Below are 21,342 nucleotides of genomic sequence, written 5' to 3' on the forward strand. Positions count from 1 at the left end.
GAGAAACATCAGTGAAACTTAGCGTGTAAGCACTTGAAAGGTCTTACAACTCGACCAAACTATAAAACGTTAGGCAGCCTAAGATCTTGCTTTCAACCTTCACTGAGGCTATTTTTGCTTATTTTCAGCAGATGTTAAATAAAACAATTAAATTAAATAAAAAAGAAACATGCACGACAATCATTATTTGCCAAAATGAGGGCCTAGAAGGTACAAGTACCACGATGGTTTTTATGTGCTAGACTGTCTGATGTTAATTCGCAACCGGGGAAAAACAACCCAGGACAATTCATGCCAGGGCACGTTTTTATGAATGGAAGTTTTCCCCCAACTTTCTCCGTCCTTTTTGTGAATGAAAAACAACTGGAACATCTAGTAGGAAACCCTCTTGGGGTCTCAAACACTGATTGGTCTGTGATTTTAAAGCTCCACCCATTGTTGCTATGCCTTAAGAAGTCCGCTGATTTGATTGGTTCAAAGACAGAGCTGAGGATTCATTCATAAGTCAGGTCATTCATTTGGACAAAAAAAGAAATCCGAAACCCTGAAAAAGGAAATCCACCAATCACAAATCCCCTTGACCGAACGAGCATCCGACAGCAAAATCAACACTCAAAGCTGTATGAGGAGGGTTCACAGTCCTTTTAAGCATTCCTGTTCGCAGTAAAAAAAAAAAAAAAAAATACTGCCTTAACAATTAAACTATAGCTTTTCTTTTAGCGCATCATGGTCTTGATCATAAACTCGAAAGTTCCCAAATTATGTTAAATATAGTAGCCTATATCCTAAATGTTATGACTATAGGCTACGTTAAAAGTTCAACATTGCTTGTTTGTGGAATGTTCTAAAACGTCTTAAACAATAAAAGTATTTAAAACAAAAGTACATGCAAAGTCCCACCAAAGTTTCACATATCTAAGATGACGTTAGTAGCCTGACTAGAGCCGTCTGTGAGATTGACATTAAACAGGACAACTCAAAACAGGAAATTGAGGTTGCACTTATCTCCCTCGTTCCATATTTGACTTCAGTTGACATTAATAATGTTTTTAGTAGGCTAGTCCTATGTTAATAACACTATGGACAATTATCAACCTTCAGTCATATTAGATTTAAGCTGTTGAAAAAACAGGGAAAAGTGAATGCATTGAGCAAGTAGAGAGCAGTCTGTCTGTAGTTATACTACAGTCTGAGCGGAGAGGGACGGCGTTGCGCTGTAGGCTATACGGTCGTTCGCCATTGATTTCCTTCTCTGCGTTTTTTTTGTGAATGGAGCTCATTATGTATGCAGCTTTCTCGCCGCTCCATTCAGAACTACCGCTGCCCCTGTCCTGTTCCCTCTCCCTCTCTCTCTTTGCAGGCTGCGTGGATCTCATTCAACACAGCCTAAATGACCACAAACGGTTAACGGATGGATTATAAAATGGACGGATATTTGGACCAGCAAGTGCCTTACACTTTAGCTAATGTACGTATGGATCAGTACACACGTATTTTCACGGTTTGCAATGCCTTCGTATCCTACTTGTATGCTTTGGACTGCCTCGGTTTCTGTTGCATGTGAAATGTTTGGAGCAATCGCCTTAACGAAAACTGTTTTAAGTTTGGTTTAACTCTACAAAGCCTCATGCCTGTCTCACCGAACTATACTCCGATGAATCTAAAGTACGTAAATAAACTGTTACACGTGACTGTGAGTTACTGTGATCACCCGTAGGTTAAAGCGTATATTTTGAGTGTTTATAGTCTGTGTTGCTGTTCAGTCTTTGATTATTTTAAAAGGGAAACTCTGTCCTCACAACCTGTATGTCTACTATTTTTTTTTATAGCTTGGTTCATGTCTAGCTAATTATCAAAGTAAATGGAGAAAACATGCCTAATAACCATTTGCAAAATATTTATTCTTAACCACGTAAAAACACGTTGTCAATATAATGTATATTGTTGACAATGTTGAGAGTGCCATTATGATCATTTTGACAACATTGGTCTAAATCATAGGTTACATATTGTTCTCTATGTTTATTAATTGTTGATAGACTATTTGTCATTTTTAATGCCATTATTTTAGAGTTGGGTAACCTACTGTAAATGTGTTATTAGACAACATTTATTTCACTTTGCCAATTTTTATTCCGAACATTTTATAAAGTAAACGTTTTTAATCACCTTGTGTGTTTTTTTTTTCAGAAGTCGCAAGGAAATGGGCCCCTAAATAGACTGTTGATGGCCGCGAAAAGGAAATACATGGACACCGAATTACCCCCTCAGGAATCAGAAGGTAAAGTATCAAACGCATGCCCTTGCGCACGCAAGTCTGCGGGTTTTAAAGACCGATGAGTAGGCTTACTGTCATTTTTATACTCCAACTAAAATAGATACATATTCGACTTTACAATGACTTGGGTAACATGAAGGCAACTTACTGTATAGCTATAGAACTAACATGATTTAAGGTTGGACCTGTTTGTTATAGCCTAAACTAGATACACAGCTCATAAATGTATCACTCATGTGTCTCTTTTTCGCTCTCCTGCTTCCTTCCAGACCTCTTTCAGGATTTAAGCCAACTTCAGGAGACGTGGCTCACAGAAGGTAAGGCTCATTTGCCTTGTGTATGTTTAATCCCTCTAGCGGTCACAATAAAAGGTCAAGTGAATCAACCGTACGTGTATACAAAGCAGATCCCATGTTAATTAATTGAGGCTCCGGAACATCCGCTTTTTAGTACTATTTCAAGGTGCATAATGCGTAGCCTTCTCTCATTGCTGTTGATTATTGGAATTGCTGAACAATTTGTGGTACTGCAGAATAATCACGAACATGCAATTTATTTGCAGTCTCAATTTGATACCTATTATATGATGTTTACAACACAAGTATAGGCTTGTGCCTGGTTCAGGTTTTCATTGCATTGGCAATGACTTTGGCCTTAAATACCTCATGCGCTGCTGTTGACATTTACAATGTAGCATTTGTGCCAGATGAAAAGTCATTTGTTCAATATGACAAATTAATCTGCGTTTCCAAGCATAGACCTGGGTTGCATGGTGTATCCTGTTTTGACCGTGTTGGCCTCGGTGTTTCCAGCAAAACACACACACACACACACACACACACACACACACACACACACACACACACACACACACACACACACACACACACACACACACACACAGACAGGCAGCCTGTAGGGACTGGTACTCCGGAGGGGAGGTGGTGAAACGAGGCTCGGCAGAAACAATGCTCCGTATTTGGAGCTGAGAGCACACAAGTGTTACAAGCCTACTAGAACTATGTATGGTGATGCAGTTACAAAGTGAACTCCAGCCGGAAAAAAAGAGCCTTTTTGTTCTGAGTTTACTGTTTATGATGTTACACTTTTTTCTCTCTCTCTCAGTATAGGCCTAACCTCTGATGTTGTGGCCAGGGATAAAGGCACAGAGTTTGTTGTCTGAATTTAGTGTGGTATTTGAATTGTGTCGACGATAAAGCTGATGCATATGCTGATGATTTACTAGCGTTAACCAGATGCATAGCCCCCCCCCCCCCCCCCCTGGCCCTTGAGTTCCTCGAGTGTCTTTGACAAAGGACTTCAAAGGGGACGCAAGACGCAGTAGCGAGGCAGCTCAAGGTCACTTCTTGAAGTGTTGAAGTGGAGCCATAATTGGCATCAGACATAATGGATGCAGAGGAATCCAACAATTTGCCTTCCTGGAAAACTGGCGTCATGGTCGCCTCACGGCTCACAACGTGATACTCCGCTGCAGACAGTCAGACGAAGGCAAAGTACAACGTGAAGCTCACCACGGCCACAAGTGCTGTAAGGTTAATTACATGGTGACAACCACTGTTGAAACCTAAGGCCATCCCCTCGCAGTGTCCTTCTTTTTCACATCGTCATGTTTGGGGCCTCGGGAGAGTGTGTGACTACCAGTGGGCCTTTCTCCCCTGATGGGAAGTCAGCACAGGTTTACGGGGCCATTCCCCAAAGTACAGACTTATCACCCATTATCATGCAGCGTGGACCTGTGAATTTCACACGTCAGCCCAAAGGCGACACAAGACAAAGACTGTAAAGATGGCAACAGTAGGGGAAGCTTCCAGTACTTGATTACCTTACAGGCTCTTAAATGTGTTAAGTCTTCAGGGAGGGCAGGCAGTCTATGACACAGTAAATAATAAGAAATAGAAATAGAGAAGGGTGTAGATTTATAAAGAGTGTGTGTTTGTGGCTCGGAGATTGTAGGTGCTATCAAAGAAGAAAAAAAGCATTAGTTGTGCCCTTGATGAATGTGGTCCTTTGTTCTGCTTAGTTTGTGTTTAGGGTATATAATCAGGTGATGGATAGCAGCGTGATTCACCATACTGTGAAAAAGAAAATGCTTGAGGCTTCTCAGAGTTTGAAGGAGAGGAAGAGAGGATGAGACCACAGGAAAGTCCTCAATGAAGGAGCTTGTCCAGTCTTGTTGTTAGTTTTTACTTTTAAGACTGGGACCTTCTGACTCCGCCCAGGATCTGTTTGACCTTTTTTTTTTTTTTTCAAAAAAAAAAAAAGAAAAAAAAGAAAAAGTAGTCATTGAGTTTTCCTCTGAGAAAAAGGAAACATGTCTCCGCGCACTCACAGACGCACTCCCAGTCTTGTGCTGACTTGCATTTCAAAGCCCCTGACAAGACGTTCCTGAAAGCTAACCGACTGCATACGCGCACACACACACACACACACACACACACACACACGCCTGTGCTCCAGTCATCCCATGAGACTTGTAAGCTAGAGGCTCTGAGTCTCAGACTATCCTTAATGCTTTTTTTTTCTCTTCCTCTTACTTCTATTTTTTTTCTGAAGCACACTGCATGTGTTCCATTTGAGACATGTTGAAACTGGTCTGAATGATTTATTGTTTGATCTGGAGGCCCAAACACACTGGCCTATGCTCTCTCCCATAAAAAACGGCCTTATCCTTTTCCTTAGGGGCAGAGGAGAGGAAAACTTAAATGGAGGTAATAGAATTACTGTACGGCGAATGGGGACAGAACAGCATGTAAGAAAATCAGTGTGCTTTATCTGAGCGTGCTTAGAAGCAGAGAGAGAGAGAGAGAGAGAGAGGAGAAAAAAGGCACAGGAAACGGAAGGAGGATGGTTTTAAAAGAAGTGGATTTGAAAGTCTCTTATTTCCTCTCTCCTGGTACAGTGCGTCATGTAAGGTCTGGTGCCTTGAGGAAAGCGACGAGGGGGGGGGGGAATGGTCTGTCCAGAGTGCAAACACAGGGCTGGGTTTGGCCTCCTTAACTGGCCCCGCTGATGTCATTGGCACTGGCATTCACGCCGTCTGTGTGTTGGGGACGCATGCATTGCATTGTGGAAGTGAGGGCAGGGGAGTAGGCTTGAGCCAGAGAGAGGGACGAAAACAATAAAACAATCAAATTACCCTCTCTGAGGTAGGACCACGCTGCACAAACAAGTGGAGATTATGGGTCATTCTGCCTCTACACTTTCATTTCCTTAACTTCCTCGTGAGTGCATCCCCCGTGAAAGCCCGGCCAATTATCTCAATTAATCTGATTGTAAAGAATAATATTTAGTCAACAATCCAAGTTATTGTGGATATTCTTTTCTCAGTGCAGTGACCTGTTTTTTTTTTGGATTTCATTTCAGCTTATATTTTTGGTTCACTTAGCACTAGATATGGCCCATGGCTGACAGTGGTAGTCACTGATTTTAACATGGGAGGGTTTGATTTTTCTATAGGGGCATGTACCCCCTCATCTATCATGCGACTGTTACCATGCCAACGGGTTTGGCTTGGCCGTCGGTGGGCTGCGAAGCCACCTGGCCATACGCCCAAACAGGCGAACACTGGGCACTAGTGTGCTCCAGTCCCACTGGGTCAAGATGGCCTCACCCCCCCTGCCTATTCCCAAGGTTGGCACACCAGCGCAGTGGGAGGTGCACAATTGATCTCGCGGCCCCCATGGAAATGGCGAGTAGAGTAAGACAACACCATGTGTCAAAGTTGCACCTGCAGCCACCATTCGGCTGGGTTTGCATAACGACTACTAAACGCCTTGGTTGTGGTTCTGTACGGTTGGTCATGGCTCACTTCATTGTAAATTGTTCTTGTGAGGACTTTATCAATGCGTGGATATGCAACTTATCAGTCCAGAGGACATGCTGAGGGCTGATTTCAGTAGCAGTTTATGATATACGGTCGGTTATGGCTCATTTCACTGAAAATAGTTCTTGTGAAAAAGGGGGACTTCATTAATAGGTGGATATGGAACTTATATTGACATAGTAATAATATAGTAATAAAAGTAATATTGACATGGCTAGGGTTGATTTCAGTAGCAGTTTGGGATGTTTGGTTCTCCGGTTCCTGCTGAGATTAACTGGCCTAACACCGGGTTCAGGGACACAAAAGGGAGGAGTGCACATTTTGTTTGTGTTGGAGTCGCCTCCTTTGGATGGCTCTTATTTTAGGCGTTTTTTTCCCCCTCCATCTTGGTTGCTACCAACATTCCAAAGCAAGCACAATAATATGAGGTCCCTTCTGGAATGACTTTGGGATGGGCAACCGTTTTAAAAGGTCACAACGAGTTCAGAGCCTGTTATTAACATTGTGAGTCAGTCCTTTCAGTGACAAGTTATTATATTGTGTTTACACAGTCAAGAGTCAGACAGCATTGTTTACTGAGTACACTTCGTTCAATAGAGAGTGTGCAAAGCAGTCTAGTGTCAGAACTCGCTAACCCTCCACGTAGGTGCGAGATGTTGTGTAGCATTCATGCGCGTATCCACAGGCCTTTGTCTGCCAGTGCAAGTGGATTTGTTTCAGTGTGTGTGAGAGTGTCTGTGTCTGTGCCTGCTGTTGACTTCACCCTATGTGGCCCTTGAAACAACTGAGGCAGTAATCATTTTGAGGTTCACCAGAGAGCTGATCGGAGTCCAACTTTTCTCCCTCAAATTTGGACGGAAAAGCACAGAGAGGGTTGGATAATTGCCTCTGGGAAGGGCATATGCAAAAGACTGCTATATCAAGTTCTCAATCAATCATAAACATCTATGTATTTAGCTGCGTGGCTGTGAAAAAAAAAAGCAGAGAGCACAGTTGAATTCTATGGCGCACCAAAGCACTGGCAAAGCCGTAGTGCACACTTACCAGGCTGTCAAGGTTCCACTTCATAAAAGACAGACCTGCGAAGCCAGCATCACATGATTGAGGTTCAAAGGGGAAAAAAGAGAACTCATCCTGGAATCCTCCTTACCCTCCACTGACCCCCCTACCCCCCCCCCCCCCACACACACACACACACACACACATGCACACACACACACACCCCTCTGTCTGCTGTCTGTCTTTCTCGCTCCTTCACTTGCCAGGCACTTCTGGCCTGACCTTAAGCAGCGGCTCATCAAACGGTGTCAGGGGCAGGTGATGAATTCCAGAACACCTCGGCGAACCAGCGCACATCAAGGCTGGCCGTGGATGTCCTGTGGGGTGTTCTAGGAACAGGATGAGAGAGAGAGAGAGAGAGAGAGAGAGAGAAAGAGAGAGAGAGGGAGGAAACACACAGGCAGAGATAAAAAAAGTGTGAGAGACAGGGCATGTACTCCAGTCTTATGTTTTCTGGTTTGCTTTTATGAAGAAAAAAAAGTAATTTGCATTACTATTTATTGATATACTCCATTATTGATTGAAAATCATGAAGCCTTAAAAAATTAAACTAAGATTCACAGTTTCCTTAAATTTGTGTGTGTGTGTGTGTGTGTGTGCGTGCGCTGTGATTGCGGATGTGTTGCAACCCACAGCCTATGTTAAGTCCATTCTTAACTGAAACTCAGTGTATGGTGAAAGGAAGGTGGAGATGAACCTTTGGCTGTGGTATTGATCTGCCATTGGTTGGTTCAATACCCAGAGTGTGTGACTGACATTCACTCGCTCACGTAAAACCAGTCTAAAGGCAGTAAATCACAAAGAGCAGTGCTCTGGATGCCACTAACCCAGCCATCAGTTATCCTGCGCGGGGATAGATTAGTTAAGACTGATTGCCAGCTTTTGTTCTAACAGGGCAATTTTTTTTAACACTGGCGTCTTTGGACTTGGACCTCTGTGATGCGGATGGGCTGGAGGTAGCGTGTGTGTGTGTGTGTGTGTGTGTGTGTGTGTGTGTGTGTGTGTGTGTGTGTGTGTGAGAGACAGAGGATGAACTACAGTATCTGAACAGGAGTATAGCTTCGGATCCACACTTAGCTTGATGGGATCCAGCAACAATCTGATTCACACTTACATAGCCCCACACACACACACACACACACACACACACACACACACACTCACACACCACTCTGTGAAATCGATCCGGCTCCTTCATGGAGAAGTGCTGGCGCATGGAAAAGAGGCTGGTGAAGGTCGCCGGGGCCGCGGCCGAGCCTCTAACTCAGATTTCAGCGGCTGGGGAGCCGGGAGGCGCGCGGGGCCATTAGCGTGCCGCTTCAGAAAAGATCAAAATGACAAACTCATTCAGCAGCGCCTGCTCTCCGCGGACCTCATCATCAAACAGTAGTTACAGGAATATTCACGGCTCGTGGGAGACACATAACGGGACTCACGTTGGTCCGGTGCCCACCGTGATGGATGACCAGCGGTCTGGGAATCGGTGTCCGAGCATTCAGGAATGAAACATTTTCAGAGCCTGCTTCTGAAAGTGGCAGAAACTAGAGCCGGTGATTCAGTGTTTTTCCTCATAAGGTGAAGTGGAAACACTTGCCCAGGGCTTGACTGGCATTAACTATAATTACTGTATCTGTAAATACTACTATCATTAAGTACACCGAAGAAAAATGATTTGCATTTGCCAAGAAGTGATGTGGAAGGGATATTTTCCTCAGTTGCCTTTGTCTGTGTTTGTGATTCAATGAGGTCTATGAAAAAATCTCATGAAAGGTACTCTCCAAAGAAAAAGTACAATAGCACTGACTCCAAAAGATTTAATGTGTGCCGTTGTGACATGTATGTTCTGTCTCTCACCTCTTGTTCTCTTTTCTGTTGACTACAGCTCAAGTTCCTGACAGTGATGAGCAGTTTGTCCCTGACTTCCACTCAGAAAACTGTAAGTACACAGCCCGGAGCTGTTGATTAATAATATGGTCATGCATGCCTGTTTACGTTTGGGATAGACAGACAGATTAAAAAATGGTGATGGGTGATGAAAGAAAGAGAGAGAGAGAGAGATGAAGAAAGACCAGGGAACTGCTTGAAGCTTGGGTGCAGTGTCTGCATCTCCTATAGCATGGTAGCCTCTTCCATGAGCTAGAAGTTTCTCTGACGTGTTTCCATTTGGCTGGCTGTGTTCTACCTGACAGCTCCATTTGCATGTGCTTGAAAGAGTGAATGGGGCGGCTCAGGAAACCAGTAAAAGATCATTCAGCCGTCTGATACAAAGATTGCCTTTTGTACCCGGCAGAGGTGTAAATGGACAAGCAAATTCCACTAGCCCACAATCCTAAAGGCCGCCTTTTCAACTGCGGTGTCCCTTTTTAATGTTGTTGGGTCTTCACACAAAAGTGTTTCAGGCTTTGTGGCTGTATAAGTGGTTGGGTGTGTGTGTGTGTGTGTGTATGAATTTGTATGTATGTGTGGGTATGGGTATGTGTATGTGTGTATGTGTGTGTGTTAGTGTGGGTATGTGTAGGTGTGTGAGTGTGTGTGTCTGTGTGTGTTTGCGCATTTCCCCTAGATTCTTTGTCATCCTTAAACAGACCCATGGGTTGGGCCTGAGCTAAGTGAAATGAAAAATACACAAAGAAAAGCACAATACCTGTTGTGGAAACAATGTGGGCAACAGCAGCGAGGGTAGGGAGTTCATATGGGATGAGTCACCCCATGTTATTTTGGAGTGTGCCAGGGCCTGCAACCTGAAATTGAGCAGGCGCAATTAAATGGGCGACACAGGCGCTACCACAAATTTTCAAACGTTACCGAAACTTTCAACCGCCTAAAAATGTAGTCTCTTCCTCACTTTCTGTGTGTGTGTGTGTGTGTGTGTGTGTGTGTGTGTGCGTGTGTGTGTGTGTGTGTGTATGTATGAGTGAGTAAGTGAGAGAGTGTGTGGGTAAAATTTGTGAATGAGTGAGTATGTCTGTTTCTGTGTGTGTGTGTGTGTGTGTGTGTGTGTGTGTGTTAGTGTGGGTATGTGTAGGTGTGTGAGTGTGTGTGTGTGTGTGTGTGTGTGTGTGTGTGTGTGTGTGTGTGTGTGTTTGTGTGCGTGCGTGCGTGAGTGAGTTAGTGTGTGTGTGCCTGAGTGAGTGTATGTGTTGTGTGTGAGTGTGTATGTAAACAGTGCAGAGTTTAACCCTATCACCGCACTGACAGATGCATCCACTAACATATTGTTCCTGTCTGCTGTCCGACAATGCGCCGAGAGGAAGTGGGGCTGAACTCTGGGGCACGCAAAGGTCGTGTCTACTTAACCCCAGCGGGGCGCAGCCAATCGCTAATGACATCAGCGAGTCCTGGCCGCCACAAAGCCACAACGCATTCAGCCTGACAGACCCTTCACATTAGTGAAGTGCAGGACAGCAGTGATTGACAGTCACACCGCTCTTTCACCCAAGCGCTGGACAGAGGTGATATGTGTTGTACTGGGTCAATTTCACCACCCGTGGAGCTGCAGAAAACAACTGTCTGTGTGTATGTGTGTGTGTGTGTGTGTCTTGCAATGTATCTGTGGTTTAAAATGGTGTCTGTAGAGTTAGCGAAGGCCACTTGAGAGACATTTAAAATGAGGTATGACTGTCCTGATGAACTCTTCCCCTTTCTTAAGCTTAATGAAAAACTTCCACTCCTCCCCTCCCCCCAACCAACTTGCTTTTTGTGGCTTTGGTAGTTGTGACATCTGAGGAGGTGAGTCAGACGAAATCAGGTCTCTGAATGGTGCCAGCCAGCAGGAGACTTCACAACAACAATCCCCAGTCTTGTCTCTTGTCTGCAAACAACATCTCAGTGGTAGAGAGAGAGAGAGAGAGAGATAGCGGGAGAGAGAGAGAGAGGGGGGAGGTTGTTGATATCATATGCAATGCTGTCGCATTGTCAGTCGAGCCATTTGCCCGTCGGGGATGTGAGGCAGGGCGCAGCGCATTTGGCTGGGGAGCTTTTGGTGGAGTGTGCTGGAATGTCGGATGGGGAAGGAGGGTGGAGGGGGTGGGGGGGTGAGGAGCGGAGGGGGGAGACCAGGGTTTAGCGAGTGGTTGTGCAACACCTGCACATCTGGCAAATCTATCCTCGCCGCTCTTGTCCCTCCCCTCCTCAATAACAGCTAACAAGCCAAGCCCTGGCCACATGATTAAACAACAGGGGAAAAAAAACGAGTGGAAAAGGGGGAAAAAAGGGGAGGATGACCTTTCCTCTCCTCCGTGTCATAGACAGGTGATGATTACCTATGCTTGATGGTATGGACATTTTGTACTGTACTAATGAGGGGAGCAGACCAGTCTCGCTTGTTTGCATCCCTCACGGAAAAAAAAGATGTCAACAACTGTCATGTGTTTGGTGATGTTCAACATCCGGTTGATTGCAACATTCACACACACACATGATTTTCCATTTGTATTTGCATGCTAAGATCTAGCAATAATAATAGTTGTTCATTAGGACACAAGTTTGTGTGCTGTATTACTAAACAACTGTGACATATTTGTGCATTACAAAGACGTATTACTTCAACTTAGATGTCTAGCATTTCCTGTAACGCTGATGGATGTTTTTGGTTTTTGTTGACCGGACACAAACACTGTTGCTGTGAGATTTTGAGGGGGGGGGGGGGGGCACCTGAGGGTTTTTTTTCTTGTGTGGATGGGGGATTGAGTTGGGGGGGGGGGTGAAGGTCAGGGGTTAGATGGTCCTTTGGGGCATTGGTCTCCGTGGGGACAGAGCCTCAGTACTGAGTTCTTTGTCCTGCGTCTGTCAGTGGCAGTCGGCTTGGCTGCTGTACCGCTCCGTCGTTTCAAACAACACATGTGTGCTTTCTCACCTTCCTCCGACCTGCCTTCAGTGCACTTATTAAGACGCTTATCTTATGAATGGCACATTAATTGAAAGTGTAAATTCGTGAGAGAAAGGTGTGCCACACGTTATTTCCGTTTAAGACTGATACATGTGTTTCTGATGACAGCTTTAGGTGTATATGTGCGGTGTAGTTTGGACTGATAAGAGATTGGGACGTGGAAAAAAAAAGATAAGTGGGGAAAAAAACAACAATGGACTCGCTTGTGAGCATTTCTCAAAGCAAGGGCTTTACTCTCGGTCTCTCATTCATGAAAATGTCTTACAGTCAGGCAGGCTCCACCCTCATTCCTGCTTTTTTCTGAATGGAGCCTCAGAGCACCTCCCCCTTCCTGTCTGTACACAAACTAAGCTGAATTTAAAAACTCTCCACCAACACCCCCCCTTCTCTTTTTCTCTCTCTCTTATTCTCTCTATCCCTCCTTCTCTCTTTCTCCTTTTCTCTCTGACTCTTTCTCTTTTACCTACCCCCTTCTCTCTCTTTCTCTGTCTCTTTCTCTTTTACTCCTTCTCTTTATCCCTCCTTATTTCTCCTTTTCTCTCTATCTCACGTTTTCTCTCCCTATGTTGTGTTCTCCTTCTCTCTCTCTCCTTCTCTTGCTTTTTCGTTGAGTGTTCCAAGATGTGAGCTAATCCAGCAATTGCAGTGTTGTGTGGGCTGATTGTTTGGTTTTGTGCCTTGTAGTAATTATATAGGAAGTTGTTGCTCTAAATCCAGTTCCAGCTCATGAGAAGAGCAAAAGAATGACTTAGAGCATAGAGACAGTAAGAATGAAAGAGAGAGACAGAGAGAGAGAGAGAGAAATGGAGAGAAGGAGAAACAGAACGACAGAAACCAACAGATTAACTCAGCCTCGCATAAAAGACTGCCCTGTAGGGGAAACGGTCTGCTGTTGTTGTCTTTGCATAAATGTGCCTGTGTCCGCCTGCCTGTAGTGTTGGGCTGTCCAGCTGTTTGTTTGGTGGTAGTTCTGTGGACCGTTTGATGGACTTATCACCGAGCTCTTCCATTGCTCAACCCACCCCCCTCTCCCTCCCAAAGCAAAATATGTAGTTCTAGGGCTCTCAACTTTCCAAAATACAGCTGCTATGCAACAAGTCTGCAAAAACATCCAGGCGACTGCCAGAAACACATGGATACCATTCGTCCTATCCTGTGGAAGGGGCCGTCACTCCCAAGGAAGTTTTTTTTTTACTGAGAACTGACCCACACACACACACACATACACACACACACACACACACACACACACACACACACACACACACAAACACACACACACACACACACACACGTTTTTATGAATGGGCTGGTTGTGCGGCACTGGCTGAGGCAGCACATTGAGTGCAAACGGAATCTCCATTCATGAATGGGAGAGGTTGAGCACGCAGGCTCAGCGCTGCGTTGCGGAATAGTTCCTACCCCTTCTCTTCACCCACTTCCCTTTTCAGCAGTAGGTTTCGTAAACAAAGCAGCAAGACGGCTGAAATCCACATCCTTCAGAGGACTAATGAACTTCTATTTCATTCCGTGCACTTCTCCTTTTTTTGGCTGGAGGACTTTTGTTCTTCTTCGCGAATGAATTTCAGAGAAGTTCAGGGAGGCTTCTTGTTTTTTGGCCTTCTGAGAAGTGCCATGTGTGCACCGAGTTTTATAGGACACTTTTGCTCCACTGAGTCCCCACTGAACAAGCCCCTCTCTCCAACAACTAACCAACACAACAGCCCCCCATTGGGAAGCTAACAGAGAACCGAACTAGGGGTGTCTGTAGTGTCTGCTTCTGCTCTGTCCTGTGTGTGTGTGTGTGTGTGTGTGTGTGTGTGTGTGTGTGTGTGTGTGTGTGTCTGTGTGTGTGTGTGTGTGTGTGTGTGTGTGTGTGTGTGTGTGTGTGTGTGTGTGTGTGTGTGTGTGTGTCTGTGTGTTCCCGTGCGCGCGCTCTCTGGAAGCTGGATGTGAGCTCAGTCAGCTCTCGTCCAGCCAGGCGGAGAGGTATGGCCACTGGAGCAATGGACGAGCACAGTGAATGGACAGCAGTGTGTGTTTTACTGCATCACTGGGGCAGGGGGAGAGAGAGAGAGAGAGAGGGAGGGAGGAAGGGAGGGAGAGAGGAAGCCGAGAGGAAGAGAGAGAGGGGGGGGGGGGGGGGTTGGACAGCGAGGGGGGAAGGGAGGGGAGGTTTTAAATACGAACCAGCCCAGGACATCGTCTGCTCTCTGTGTCCTTTCTGAGGAAAACTTTTTTTTCTCTCTCTCTTCATTTCTGTTGCTCCCCTCCTCCTCCCCTCTCTCTTTCTCTCCCTCTCCCTCTCCCTCTCCCCCTCTCCTAAGGGCTCTCACTGAAAGAGAGGGAAGTGTGGGGGGAAGGATGACTAATGACAACAAGTCAGCCCATGTGTTGGGCAATACTCAAAGTCCAGAAGTGCGATATCCTCAGCACTGAATAAGGCTCGTTGTAACAAACAGCCATTGCATCGTCCCATATCATAGAGCTGTCATTGTCTTCCGCCCACGGAGATGAGGAGTCTGTTTACTCTGGGTAGCCCTCGCTCGGCCTAATGGCTCCGGTCACTGGCCCGGCCATGCTATGCTAGGCTGCCCCCCACCCCCACCCCAGACATCTGTTTTGCCCATCCGTGCCTTGGTTCTGCTGACACAGGGATCTCGGCCCAAGGCCCGACGGGCCCGAGCATGGGCGTGCTGTTCCCAACGGCGAGTTTGGGGGGTGGTGGTGCAGAGGGAAGGGTGAGATGGGGGGGGGGGGGGTGCAGAGGGTGGTGCAGAGGGAAGGGTGAGATGTGGGGGGGGGGGGGGTGCAGAGGGAAGGGTGAGATGGGGGGGTGCAATGCGAGGGGCCGTGCGAGAAATGAAAGGTTAAGTGTTTCTGTACTCTCACACCCATTCTAATTAAGATCTCCGATGAGATCCCTCAGCCGAGTGAGTGAGTGAGCAAGTGAGTGTGCACCACGGAGAGAGAAAGAGAGATAGCGGGAGAGAGAAAGAGATGTGTGTATGTGTGGGGGGGGGGAGGAAATGGCAGGTCTGGTAGAAATGTATTTCTCGCTGGCTTGACGGAAACTCGATGGGCACGTGTTATCTCCCTCCTGAGATGAGCGAGAGTGCTCCCCTCCTCCTCCTCCTCTTCTCCTCTATCCCCCTCTCCCTCCTCTCCCTCCTTCCCTACCTCCCTTCCCATCTAACCCCTGGATGGGTATCAGTACAGTGGGAGCTCATTATATAATTTCAGTAACGGCCAGAAAAATCAATACGTGCATTAAACATTAAGAGGGGACAGCTATATTGGGGGCTGAGGGATGCGAGGTGGGGAGATTAATTATCCACATCCTCTTCACACAATCTCTCTTTCTCTCCCTCTTCCTCCTCACACACTCTCTCCCTTTCTTTCTTTCCCTCTCTATATCCCTTTCTATACCATCGTTTTTTTCCCTTTCTCTTTCACACACAGAAACACAAACAGACACACACACACACACACACACACACTCAAAAACAAACAAAAACATGCACACACACACACTCAAAAACAAACAAAAACATGCACACACACACACACACAAACATGCCCACACTTTTTTAACAAAAGATGCTATAGTCATCCTGGTCTCTTATTGTTGCTCAGGATTACATCATCACTGAGAAAGCTAGCTCAGTTGTTGTCCAGTGTCACTGTAAAAACAGGGTGTGGACGCCACGGTCAGCTGGTGTGTATTCCGTGTGAATCGGGCCCCTTGTCGGACACACCGGAACGGCTCGCAGGTCAAGGCCCAAACCAAAAGCAGCCGTCACTTCAGCAGAAAGGGGAAGCGAGTAGTGCTCGCTGAGCTGTTTCTCATCACATCCCATCGCATCACATGCACTCAGTTTCAGCTGCACGCCTCCTGGCATGCGAAAGGCCCACACTTATTAACGCACGACCACAGCCCAACCATGCCGAATCCACACCGGCCACAGAGAGACAGAGAGAGAGAGAGAGAGAGAGAGAGAGAGAGAGAGAGAGAGAGAGAGAGAGAGAGAGAGAAAGAAACAGAGAGGAAGAGAGAGATTAAGAGAGAGAGAAAGAGAGAGAAAAAAAAGAGAGAGAGAGAGAGAGAGAAAGACAGAGAGAGAGAGAGAGAGAGAGAGAGAGAGAGCAATAGCACTGAGCTGCAAGCTGTCTGAGAGCTAATTTCCTGTCAGTGGCACCATTTTGGTTTCACTCCCCGTCAGATCCCGTTTGGTCAGTTTGTCAACATTATTCTCCCAAAGTCTCGAAAGAGGAATCTCCAACGGCGCCCTAAGGTCACTCTTTAATTAGATCAAAACGGCCCGGGGAGCTCATCGGGCCGTCCGCCCACCCGTCGGGGGCAGCTTTGAACTGGCCAGATAGGCCTGGCAGAGGCCCCACTCTGGCTCGGGGGGCTGCGGAGGCTTCCCTGGCCGGCCGGCTGGCCCCCCTCTCTCATTCTAATTGTGCGATGACCTGAACGCCACATGTCCAGCACATGTGTCCGTGCCCGTGGTCTGTGTGTATGTCTGTGTGTGTGCACGGCTCAAACGGTCTGTGTGTATGTCTGTGTGTGTGCACGGCTCAAACGGTCTGTGTGTATGTCTGTGTGTGTGCACAAACGGTCTGTGTGTATGTCTGTGTGTGTGCACGGCTCAAACGGTCTGTGTGTATGTCTGTGTGTGTGCACAAACGGTCTGTGTGTATGTCTGTGTGTGTGCACAAACGGTCTGTGTGTATGTCTGTGTGTGCACGGCTCAAACGGTCTGTGTGTTGTATGTCTGTGTGTTTGTGCACGGCTCAAACGGTCTGTGTGTATGTCTGTGTGTGTGCACAAACGGTCTGTACTGCTGCTCTGGAGGGGGGGGGGGGGTGACTGCTGCTGCTGTGAGAAGCCATTTCCTCTTTCTGCCTCTCTCCCTTTTCCACTGGACACTTTTTTATTGAAGCTTATGTTACACACTTACTCACTCAAACTTGCTGTGTGTGTGTGTGTGTGTGTGTGTGTGTGTGTGTGTGTGTGTGTGTGTGTGTCTTTCACTCTCGCTCACACACACTGCAATTTGAAACCTTTTCTCCTACTTTTCATTTCTAATAATCCTGACTTTTGTTAATAAGAAAAAGTTTAAGTTAAAAGTTAACTTTAAAAATTAATTTGCTTCCATTAGGCGGGTACATTAGCAAAAATCAGTGCATTTCTCAAAGAATATGATGAAAAGTCCTACTTTATTGGATACAGTAAAAAATAGGGATCTCTTGTGACAGGCAGAGAGGCATGGCAGCTTTTAGGAGTGCTGGGGGGTGCTAAATGGCATACCAAAAATCAATAGGCTCCTTTTTAACCTTTAAAGCCATTGTGACATAATTGGCATCCTTGTTGTTCTCATTGATTTGTCACTGCTGGAATCAATTGGCCAATGGAGAGAGCCAGGTGTGCAGCCCACACACACACACACACACACACACACACTTAATCTCTTTATCTCTCTCTGTCTTACACACACACACACACTCACACACATTTTCTCTCTTTCTCTCTATCTCTCTCTCTCAGTCCAGACACACACACACACACACACACACACACACACACACACACACACACACACTTAATCTCTTTATCTCTCTCTGTCTTACACACACTCACACACATTTTCTCTTTTTCTCTCTATCTCTATCTCTCTCTCTCAGTCCAGACACACACACACACACACACACACACACACGTGCGTGCGCATGCACGCACGCACGCACGCACACACACACGCACACATGCGCACTCTCTCTCTCTCTCTCACACACACACACACACACACACACACACACACACACACACACACACACACACACACACACACACACATATACACACACACACACACACACACACACACACACACTTAATTTCTCTCTCTCTCTTACACACACACTCACACACATTTTCTCTCTTTATCTCTCTCTCTCTCTCTCTCTCTCAGCCACACCCCCGCCCCCCCCCACACACACACACACAAACACACTTTCTGTCTCTCTGTTCATGTAAATGACCTGTTCCTTACACATCGCATGCCACACTGATTATGGTCTTCATGGACATAACCTCAGTCCATCATATCAGAGCAGGTGGATTATGTGGTCTTATTTGTTTACTTTACCCAAAGTAGTATTTACGCAATCGCTCTCAAGGCCTGGCGAGAGTGATCAGGTGTTCCCGTGCCCCGCGCTCCCGTTTTCCATGGGATGTGTTTATGACTGTGTTATATTATTTTACAAACCCTCCTGAATGATTGCAACGGTCCGCGCGCGATATCGAGGACTTGGCCGTCAGAAAGGCCCGTGGCAGGTTACAGGGTTCCAGGAAATGGCCGGGACGTATAAACACGGACGCGGTGTAAAGCTATCCAGATCCTCAGGCCCTTCTCAAGTTTGACTCTAGAGGTGAGCTATGGAGAGACTCTGCCACATAACGTGCAGAGGGGTGGACTCATTGAGTTTTAATACTGTCCAGAGGAATCAGCACCAGGTTTCTGGAAGCAAAAAAAAAACATCTATGGTCAAACATTCACTGGCCAAAAAAATGTATTACACATTATGTATATAATTAACAGAAATGAGTCAAATAATATGAGTTAAATTATTTTAATTTTTTTGTAATTTTATTTATTCACCAGATGGTGAGTGGGCTTTATTATTTCCTCTTGAAACTGATAAATATTTTTGTATGTGTGAATAATCATGTAGACATTTTGGTTTCCAAAATAGGGCCACCAGTATTTCCATCTGTCACAGCTGGTGTGTGTGTGTGTAAGATGGGGGTAGGGCTGTGTGTGTGTGTGTGTGTGTGTGTGTGTGTGTGTGTGTGTGTGTGTGTGTGTGTGTGTGTGTGTGTGTGTGTGTGAGAGAGTGTATGTGTGTGTGTGTGTCTGTGAGGGGTCCCAGGATTTGTTTGTGGCGGGAGCCACCTTGAATGGCTGGCCCTAATGATCCTCCACTTCCTAAAGCACTCAACCATGACCGTCACCTTTCACCCGGGCCCATCCTCTCCTCTCAAGCACGCCATTTACATATGTAAAGTCCCACCACCCCACCCCCATCCACCCAAAACCTCCACCTCCACCCTTCACCTCAGGCCTGGCCTGCCCCATCCCACCCTGCGTCCACAGCCCCTCTCAGACTAGGGAACACTCCCCCATCAATAGCTCTCTCTCTCTCTCTCTCTCTCTCTCTCTCTCTCTCTCACACACACACACACACACACACAATGGCCACAGGGGTTTCACACCTCCGTGTTTCTCCAGGATGGAGGTGTGAACGTTGGTTTGTGGAAGAACGTCTCTGTGTGTAAATGGGAGCAGACAAACAGGCTCTATACTGCAACCATTGACTTCATAGGCTAAATACTTGTCCTTATTTATTCTTTGATCATTTGTTATGCGTCATGGTGCTGACAGGGTGTGTGTGTGTGTGTGTGTATTACCATGTGTGATATATGTGATTTGTAATATGTCTGTCTGGTCATTTGTTGAATGTTGACTGGTGTCTATTGGTTGTCTAATTGTTACCTGCTAGTGGACTGCAGATGTAAATTAACTTGAATCAAATGCCATCATTTATGTTAAAAATTGTACATAGTCCCTTACAAATAAAATAAAAATACAAATAAAATAAAAAAGACATAAATAAATAAATAAATAAATAAATAAATAATTAATACATCTGCAAAGCAACAACAGCCCATAAACAGTAAGGCTCTGGTCTAATGATGAGCTGTATGAGATTATGTGTCTAGGAGGAAGCAATAGAAGGGAAAGGCAGATGTCATCCTGACCCTGTGCTTTCCCTTCTCCCCCCTCACTTTTTTGCTTTGGAAGAGGGGTGAGCGTGACTTCAAAGAGGGCAGGATTGTGCCTCAGGTGATCCTTTTGCTCATGAGGGTGGAGGCCAGCTGAACATTTTGAGGAAGTTCCCATTTATCAGAAGCCATTTCACCATTCCATTCCACACCACCCCACCCGCTCCTCCACACACCCGACTCTTCTGCTCCAAATGGACCTCCTGCCTATTCTCAGCGCACAACCCCCCCTGTCTCAACACAACCCACGCTCTGTGTACAGTATCTGACAGAGTACATCTAAACACTTCGCTCAGATGGTACTCGCCACATCCACAAGTTCATGACCCCTCCCCCCCACCCCACCCCATTCCACTCCTCCAACGCCACCCCCTCCCCATCGAAACAAAAAACCCTCGGATGAAATATGAGAGGAGAGGTGATGTAACTCTCAAACGAATTTGCACCAGAGAGAAACCAGAAACAACAAAGCTTTAGTTTATAAAAAAAAAGAGAGCTGGGTTTTGAATGAACAAGGGTGAAAGAGAGAGATGGGGGGATAAAGAGGGAGAGAGAGAGAAAGAGGGAGAGAAAAGGAGAGGGAGAACATGGAGTACCTCAGCCTCACCTCAGCGTTTACTCCTCTGCCACGGCGGTGTAAACTACGGAACGCGAGGTTAACGGCACTCGGATGCTCTTTGACGTGGTTACATTTTCCCGAGGATTTCCTTTGGCTGCTGGCAGAGACGTTTCACAGTGCTTCAAACCACATCTTTAACTATTTTCAGAAACCATCATTCATTCCACTCTAATTCTCTCTCTCTTTCTCTCTCTTTCTGTCTTCCTCCCTTCCTCTTTCTCCCACTTTAGTAGTTTTAATTTCACACAACCTGATTGGATTTTTCATTTTTCAAGTCTTTTGAACATTAAAGCTAAAATTCAGAACATGTAATTGACTTAGAGTTTTGTCACCTCAGATCCCCTTTTAATCCTTGCCCAGATTAATGACTTGGCATTCGTCAGTGATACCAGGTCAGGAGAGCTCGATTAATTAGATGCTTAGTGCCAGGAGGAGTCAGACGAGTGGCCGATGCTCGTTAGCAAAAAAAAAAACAATGATGCTAAAACATACAGGCAAAGGTAGTGGCCATCTACACTCATGAAGATCGTATCACAAATCATGGTGTGTAGGCTACATACTTTTTGTGAGCCACATGAAACCAGTCTTTGCGCGCTCGTGTTACCTTGACACAGTTCTGCCAATCCATCTTTAGAACCTAGTCTACATCAGAAAGAAAGGATGAAAGAAAGAAAGAGAAAGAAAAAGAAAGAAAGAAAGCGATGTAGGAAACATCTTAGGCCTTGGCTCTTGTTCGGCAGCCTGACGACACATTATCCACGCAGGTCCCATCAGATCTCTGTCCCACTCCAACACCCAGACG

General features: G+C 46.0%; 1 protein-coding gene across 2 annotated transcripts in view; it reads left to right on the forward strand.

Moving 5' to 3' along the window:
* The first annotated feature begins 1,002 nt into the window (after positions 1–1,002).
* Positions 1,003–21,342, forward strand: part of etv4 (ETS variant transcription factor 4) — a 33,885-nt gene continuing 13,545 nt past the window's right edge. Inside the window, exons 1-4 of one of the 2 annotated variants that reach the window (XM_076298385.1) lie at positions 1,003–1,468; positions 2,191–2,281; positions 2,548–2,595; positions 9,064–9,117. In XM_076298385.1, the coding sequence (XP_076154500.1) occupies positions 1,412–1,468; positions 2,191–2,281; positions 2,548–2,595; positions 9,064–9,117 (250 nt within the window). In that variant the 5' untranslated portion in view covers positions 1,003–1,411. Of the gene's footprint in view, positions 1,469–1,559; positions 1,666–2,190; positions 2,282–2,547; positions 2,596–9,063; positions 9,118–21,342 lie in introns of those variants that run through there. The other variant, XM_076298386.1, reaches the window with a different exon arrangement.

The sequence above is a fragment of the Alosa pseudoharengus genome, unplaced genomic scaffold (assembly GCF_046254945.1).
Source record: "Alosa pseudoharengus isolate Yale_2024_CS ecotype anadromous, Long Island Sound unplaced genomic scaffold, YU_APseudo_1.1 YU_APseudo_1.1_scf_21, whole genome shotgun sequence".
In the NCBI taxonomy this organism is placed as follows: Eukaryota; Metazoa; Chordata; class Actinopteri; order Clupeiformes; family Clupeidae; genus Alosa; species Alosa pseudoharengus.